At 34.2% G+C, this 8,270-nt stretch overlaps 1 protein-coding gene across 1 annotated transcript; it reads right to left on the bottom strand.

Annotated features, from left to right (window-relative positions):
• Nucleotides 1-1,385: 1,385 nt before the first annotated feature.
• Nucleotides 1,386-8,033, bottom strand: LOC141717053 (uncharacterized). The gene is made up of 7 exons (XM_074519177.1): nucleotides 7,623-8,033; nucleotides 5,895-6,003; nucleotides 5,563-5,802; nucleotides 4,664-4,899; nucleotides 4,008-4,421; nucleotides 1,909-2,135; nucleotides 1,386-1,812 (listed from the first exon to the last, which is right to left on the bottom strand). The coding sequence occupies exons 1-7, from the start codon at nucleotides 8,031-8,033 to the stop codon at nucleotides 1,386-1,388; spliced, it is 2,064 nt and encodes a 687-aa protein (XP_074375278.1).
• Between the last annotated feature and the right edge of the window lie 237 nt (nucleotides 8,034-8,270).

Below are 8,270 nucleotides of genomic sequence, written 5' to 3'. Positions count from 1 at the left end.
AGGCCCTTGCATATGACGTGTTGATTTGAATGAATTGAGCTAGCAAGTTTAAAAAAAAAAGATATGACAACATTATATCCCTAATTTTAAATCAATAAAAATTAACCGGCATATTTTATGATCTACGCCCTAATAAAAAACTAATATATGATTGGACTTTTTATGAAGAGTAGAGAGAAAAGATTGAGATGAAAAAATTAAGTCACCAAGTATCACACTCAAATTCTCACAAAAATATTAATTCAAAAATGTGAATCTATTATGATAATTGAATTTTACTATTACGTATATTATATTATTGAGAACCTTTTAGTTAATTCAAATACAAAAAATACAATTAGTTACATGTATATGAGTTATATAAGAGTTCAAATTTAACCTGTGATATTTTTATAATTGTCGAAAAAGATGGGATATATTTATGAAGTAACCTATTAATTTGGGAAATATTATACAAATTCCCTTTTTTAAAATTTGTTTATCACTTGACGTAGGTGGGCTCAAGAATCATTCATGATATTAATATTAAGTGTTTAGTTCGGTGCTACAATAAAATTTGTTTAATTTAAATATTTTTTATCAGTAATTCAATGAAATTTTTATATATCGTATCTTTCGAATTTTAATTATTATACAATTTATAAAATAAAATAAAATATAAGTGATTAAAAAGTTAAAAATTAAAATTTCTATGAATTTATAATTTTAAAACAAGTAAAATATTATTAGTTAGTATTATATAAAAATAAGCAAAACTTATTTAGGGTTAAACAACATGATATTTTAGAAATATGTTTTTAAGATTTTATTTTACTTTATAAATAAAAAAATAACAAAATTTAATTTGACCTCATATCACTCTCTCAAACTCACCTCTCTCTTATGGTATCAAATTTGATTCCAGATGAATTTTGGGAATGAGTATCAAATTTTAAAAATAGGACCAAATACCAGATATAAGTTTGTAATGAACGAAAATCATACTTGATACCACAATGAGACAAAGGAGCTGTCTAAAATTCTTCCTCCCCCTCCCAGGAAACAACCGCCAATTCCTGGACCTCCCCTTCACCCTGCTCTTCAGCAAGATGTCTTTAACAGAATAAAGAAAGAGAAGCTGAAATAATAATGATACTGTGTTACTTTTTATTACATGTTACATCAGTGTTTTTCTGTTGTATTTATACAGGTTTACAACCTTAATTTGGAGATAATTACAACACTAAAATCAAGTAAATCTGATGAAAGACTTATCCACTTGTGGTAGAGTTTTGATAATGTTGGTTAACACAGCAAATGGGATAATGCTTCTGAGCGCATTAGCAGCTAACTGATCTGTTACGCACCCGCAAGATGGAGGCGCCATTCGCGACTCCCAACTTGGATCAAAGAAAAATATAACTCTGTCTTGGCAGCGGCTTGGTCAAGATATCAGCCCACTGATCCTTTGTGTGCACATGATGAACTTTGAATGTGCCATCAGCCACCCGCTCACGTACAAAATGATAATCTAATGAGATGTGTTTCATTCTTGAGTGAAATACGGGATTTGAGCTGAGATATTGAGCTCCAGTATTGTCAAAGTAAATGACTGGAATTGAGGACAAAGGAATAGATAACTCATGCAACAGATTTTTAATCCACAACAATTCAGATGTTGCATTTGCCACAGCTTTGTATTCGGCTTCTGAGGAGGACCTGGAGACTGATTTTTGCTTGCTCAACTTCCAGGAAATAGGATTTGAACCAAGGTAGATGATATAGCCAGTAGTTGAGCGGCCATTATCAGGTTCACCACCCCAATCATAATCACTGAAGACAGAGAGAATGAACTTGACATTTCATTTAAGAAACAGACCATGATGAATTGTACCTTTTAAATAGCGTAACACTCGTTTAAGAGCAGACCAGTGATTTTGTGATGGTGCGTGCATATACTGGGACAAGCGATTAACAGTGTAGCATATATCAGGCCTGGTGATACAAAGATATTGAAGGCCGCCAACGAGCTGTCTATATGGAGTTGGATCAATCTTCTTACTGCCATCTTCTAAAATAAGTGATGTTGAAGATGCCATTGGAGTTACAGTCTCTTTGGCACCATCTTGAATGAGTAAATCAGAGATATGTTTTGCCTGAGATAAAAAAAGCCGGAAGCTAACGAAATCACTTCAACACCCAAAAAATGATTCAGGTCCCCCAAGTCTTTCAAGGAGAATGTTTTGTCCAGCTGAGATACAAATGTATTTATAAATGACATAGAGTTTCCGGTTAGTACTATATCATCAACATAAATAAGAAATAGCATGATCACACCTTGATTGTTGTAAATAAATAAAGAAGTATCTGCAGCAGAATTTTTGAAACCGAATTGCAATAAGAATTTTTTGAGAGCCAAGTACCATGCTCGTGGAGCCTATTTTAACCCATAAATTGTTTTCCGGAGCTTACAAATATAGTCTGGATGGTTTGGATGTAAAAATCCCGGAGGTTGAACCATATAAACTTCGTCATCTAAGATTCCATTTAGAAACGCATTATTGATTGTGGTTGGTTTAGTTATAGGACTAAAGATTTCAGAAAAAACAATCTCGGGTCTTTGTTGAAAGCCTTTCGCAACAAGCCGGGCTTTATATTTATTGATAGAACCATCAGAATTTCTTTTAATTTGAAAAACCCATTTGCATGAGAGAACATTCTGATTAGTTCTTGGCACAAGATCCCATGTCCCATTCCGAACTAAGGCATTAAATTCAAAAGACATAGCTTGCCTCCATTGGGGTTCTTTTTGTTGGAAAAATAATCTTAAACTTGTTTTAATTGTTTTATTTATTTAATTGTTTGATTGTTTTGTTTTAAAATAAACATTGTAATCAGTTTATCCTAATGCATAGGACTTAGTCATTTGGTTGTTTAGAGTTTTCAGGAGTGTGGGGTAGTGGAGATGTTGAGTAAATTATAGACATGTAATTTACCCATTAATTAGTAGTGGTTATTTTTAATAATAGTTAGTTTTAATATGTTTGTAAATCCTATATAATGGCTAGTTTACCTTGAGTTTTAAAACAAGAGAGAAAATAGCAGTACAAGTTCTCTGCAAAATGTAGGTGTCTTCTTTTTTCTCTAAGTTTTTTCAACATGGTATCAAGAGCAGGTTGATTAGGGTTTTGTGAGATATTTTTATATATACACCTATATATATATATTAAGTATTTAATTATCGTATTTAATGGCATCAAAAAATTTCTCCATTTATATTTAATGAGATATCAATATGAAAGTCTACATGAGAGAGAAGCATGAGAAGAAGAAAGAGAAGCATGATGAAAAAAAATCAAGGAGAAATATGAGCAGTGAAAATAATGAGAAAGATATCATGGCACAAGTGGCCATGAAAGAAATTTTATTTTAGAGTTGTGGGTGAGAAGCGCACCCTGGAGAGAAGTACTCCAAAATTGTTTTTGATGAGAAGTGCATCAAACTTGATAGTGGTGAGAAGTGCATCACAAAAATGAAGAGATGGTGGTGAGAAGTGCATCACAAAAATGAAGAGAAGTGCTTCATAAGTTTAATATTATGGGGGTGAATGTTGGAAAAATAATCTTAAACTTCTTTTAATTGTTTTATTTATTTAATTGTTTGATTGTTTTGTTTTAAAATAAACATTGTAATCAGTTCATCCTAATGCATAGGACTTAGTCATTTGGTTGTTTAGAGTTTTTAGGAGTGTGGGGTAGTGGAGATGTGGAGTAAATTATAGACATGTAATTTACCCATTAATTAGTAGTGGTTATTTTTAATAATAGTTAGTTTTAATATGTTTGTAAAGCCTATATAATGGCTAGTTTACCTTGAGTTTTAAAACAAGAGAGAAAATAGCAGTACAAGTTCTCTGCAAAATGTAGGTGTCTTCTTTTTTCTCTAAGTTTTTTCAACACTTTTAGGGCTTGAGTAACACAAGTGGGTGCCAGAGAAAAAGCTACAGGATGTAAAGTTGTGTGATTTACAAATGAAGGATTATAGTACTTGGGGTTGGGCAAACGGGTGCGAGTAGGACGATGATTTTTGGAAATTTGGGACTCGAGTGAAGTGCTTGATGTGGAAGAAGTTGTGTCAGCAGAAGATGCAGGCACAAGTGGACTAGCTGGGGTGGAAGAACTTGTGTTGGCTGATGAATCAATCAACTGAGATGGTGAATTTGTAGCGGAAGAATCTGGAGCAAGAGGTGAGTGAGACAGAGATTGAACAAGTGGGCAACTATTATTTGTGGGAGACAAATGATTGTGGGGAGTGGGATGAGCTAAACCTGGTGCTCGAGATAAAATGGACATTTTTAAAGGTGAAGAAAGCAATAAAGATTGAGCATTGTTACCTGGAGGATCCATATTTACAGGAGCTGGGAAGTACTGAGGGGGGTGAACCTGAAATGGAAATTGATTTTCCACAAAACGCACATGACGGGAGTAATATAATCGATTGGCAGAAAGTCAAGACATCTATAGGCTGATTTTGAAGTAGAATAACCCAAAAATATACATGGAGTAGAATAAGGATGTAATTTGGAGGTTGAGTACGGTCTTAGCCATGGATAACAAGTACATCCAAAGATTTTAAGTTTACTATAATTAGGCTTTTTACGAAAAAGAAGTTCAAGTGGAGAGACCGGTGTCAATTTTGTGGGCATTCTATTTATTAAGTACACTGCTGTTTCAAAAGCACATGACCAATATTTTGAAGGAATATTTGCATGATGTAAGAGTGTACGAGTAGTTTGTACTATATGTCCATGCCTTCTTTCAGCAAAACTATTATGCTCCGGAGTATGTGGGGGAGATGTGAAATGAGAAATTCCATTATCTCTGAGGAACGATTTTAAGGCAATATATTTGCCTCCATTATCTGAATACAAAGAGATAATTAGTAACTGAAAATACTTTTCAATAACGTTCTTGAATTGAATGAATGTATTTTTCACATCAGATTTATGTTTAATCGGATAGAGCCAAATATATCGAGTAAAGTGATCAACAAAAATGACATAAAAATGATACCCGTCAAAAGAAGTAATCGTTGGTCCCCAGACATCTGAAAAAATTAACTCAAGTGGTTTGAAACTTGACATAGTTGAAATTCCAAAAGGGAGTTTTTTGCTTTTATTACAAAGACAAGAATTACAACTAAAGGAAAGTTGAGAAGGAACACTAGTAACAAGATTATTTGAGTCTAAAATGAACCTAAGAGTCTTGGTATGAGGATGACTGAGACGGTGATGCCATGAAATGAGACTAGAGCACTTGGTAGCATGAATTTGGGAAATGGGTTGATGTGGTGCATAGCACACATCATTTTTGTTCTCCCCGTGAAGTAGAGTCGCCCCCGTAGTGAGATCCTTGACCAGAAACTGAGATGGAAAGAATTCAACAGAAACATGATTAGTTTGACAAAATTTTGTTATAGAGACAAGATTTGTATTTAGAGAGGGAACACAAAACACATTAGAAAGAATAAGTGATTTTCCAGATGCATTTAAATGTGAGGTGCCTGTGTGTGTAATTGGCAAACCTGAACCATTTCCAAGAATAATTTCTTCTGGACCCTCATAATCTGAGTATGTAGTCAAATTAGATGGATCGTTAGTGATGTGATGAGAAGCTCCGGTGTCAAATAACCATTGTGGAGGATGGGAAGTGTGAGCCAGCGTAGCATTAACTGTTGGTGAGGCATTTGATGCATGTGATGCAGTCTGGATGCCATTGTCTTGAAGAAAACGAGATAGATGCCGACACACTTTTGTGTCATGTCCTGGGCGTTGACAGAAATGACAATAAGATCGATTTCAAGAGGCAACACCTTGTGAGTTCCCATGTTGCCGTTGAGAGGGCGCTTGTTGGTACCGATTTGAGAAACTGTGATGATAGTTTCCCCGTCCTCGTTGCACAAAGTTTGTATTGCGATTAAATGTTGAGGCTTTTTGAGTGTAATTAGCCATGACAACTGCTGGTTCTGGAGATTTTCATGTGATTCCCCTTTCATAATCTATCAACTGCTCGTGCAAGGTATTAAATGTCACTGGGGTCTCACGTGTTAGGGATTCGAGCATAAAACGTAACGGAAAAACAAAAATTTTTGAATCCGTACTGCAGGATCTATGTATAATGAACGGATAATTACGTAGAATAGATGTTTTACCTTAAGAAGCTTTACGTTAATGGAAAGATGGAGGTCTTGAATGATCACCACGTAGCCTGTCGCTGGAACGATCTACGCCTTGAAGGTATCCATACGAATGATCGCCCGGAGGATGGGTGTGTACTAGCACGTTCTTGAGGCCGCCTTCTTGCTCTCTCTATCTCTCTTCAAGCTTCTAGGGTTTATGTTTTTATCAAATAAAACGTGTAACCCTAATTCTATTAGAAAGAGATATTATATAGGCAAGAGTTAATGGGCCTCCAACCTTAAACTGAATTTTAGAGTTATTATTATTATTAAATTCAAAATTCTAATTATTGTATTATTAAGTCTCACTTAATCATCCAATAACTTAATTTTAGATTTAATATTAAATTCGAATTTCCTATTTATTTAATTAATTAAGTCACACTTAATTAATAACAAATAATTCGAATTACTTACATTTAATTTAAATCAGAATTTAAATTAAATAATCCTCCAATCATTCTTTGTGCGACCCTTTAGGTTATTATTACGTTGGCAACAATTTTAAATCTAATTTAAAATCATAAACAATGAGTGTCATCTAGTAATACATCATTGTTACCCAAGTAATAATAATTAAATCGGTGATCAACTAAACCTTTCGTGAATAATGTATAATGTAATATAATTCTTTTAGCCTTATATTATAGATCAAACTCGAGGCATGCATTGTGTCATCCTCTGTTAACGTTCAATCCTTCTTTCCTTGATCAATGAGTAAACTATTAAACAAATCAGTATTTGAGCACGACCATGCATTTATAGTCTTACTCAATCAAGAGGCCAATTATATCACTCCTTTAATAAAGGAGGGCTAAATCCCATCTAGATCATTCATTTTTCTCATACAATTCATAATATACCCAATGTGTACTTTTATTATTACCCGGTCAAGGATAACTTTCAATAGTATCAAAGTATATTAATTCTCGTATAGATATATAATGATTTCAGGTCAAAGGACCAATACATCATTATCACTGTGAGATTAACTTATGACACTTTAAACATGTAGAATCTCACAACGGGTCAATCCAGCACCATGTATTTAATACATGTGCCTGTGTTTTGACTTTAGTATCACCATACCTATGATCAATGAGATGTGATCATCAGCCAACAAACACATTAGTCTCAATGTATTTATTATTGTCCCTTAACAATAATATTTGACTAGGGACCTTTAGGAATATCAATACTATTCTCATAATCTCATTTCTAAGTCACGTACTTAGAAATATAGATTTACATATCATATTCCAAGGACATTTATTAATCTAACATCTTATCGCAGAAAATAAAGATATAATAAATTACTAAAGAATAATCCATATAATCATGATTAATAATCCAAATATTTCATAATATAAACATAATAGTGTTGTCTCTAGGGCACAATCACTAACATCACGAACAGTTAAAACATCTTTAATATTTCGAAATTCATCTCCCAGACCAGATAAAGTAAGGATAACAAGGTCATCATCAGGTACAGGTTGTCCGACTATTGCCAATTCATCCGCTGTAATGCGGATATCACGTAGGTAATCAGACATGGTTCGAGAGTTGCACGGGTTATTCATGAGATGAGTTTTGAGTGATATAATGCGGGACCGAGATTTGTTTGCAAATAGGGTGACCAATTGATCCCACATTTGTTTAGCTGTGCTAGCAGTAGAAATCAAGGGTTGTATAGTCTCAATGACAGCTTCCCAGCAGAGCACTGAGTATGTATTTGTCCTGTCGATTCCAGGCTTTAAAGGCTGGATTTGGTTTGTCATCTTGCAAAGACTGTGGAGGTGCAGAGATGGTGCCATCAATATAATCTAGAAGACCCAGACCGGTGAGGGCCAAAATAACCTACGTGCGCCATACGACAAAGTTTTTCTGTGATAAGGTCGTCGGAAAATGCATCGGGGCATTCACCGGAATAATTTCAGAAGAGGTTGTGACAGTCACTGGAGTTTCATCAGTACGATTCATAATTGTGAATGAGACAAGGAGAGAGGCAGAACAAATAAGAATGTTAGAAGAAAAAGAAGGGAAAAAAGAAG

Source organism: Apium graveolens, chromosome 4 (genome assembly GCF_009905375.1).
Source record: "Apium graveolens cultivar Ventura chromosome 4, ASM990537v1, whole genome shotgun sequence".
Taxonomy (NCBI): Eukaryota; Viridiplantae; Streptophyta; class Magnoliopsida; order Apiales; family Apiaceae; genus Apium; species Apium graveolens.
This window is presented reverse-complemented; position numbering and strand designations above follow the sequence as displayed.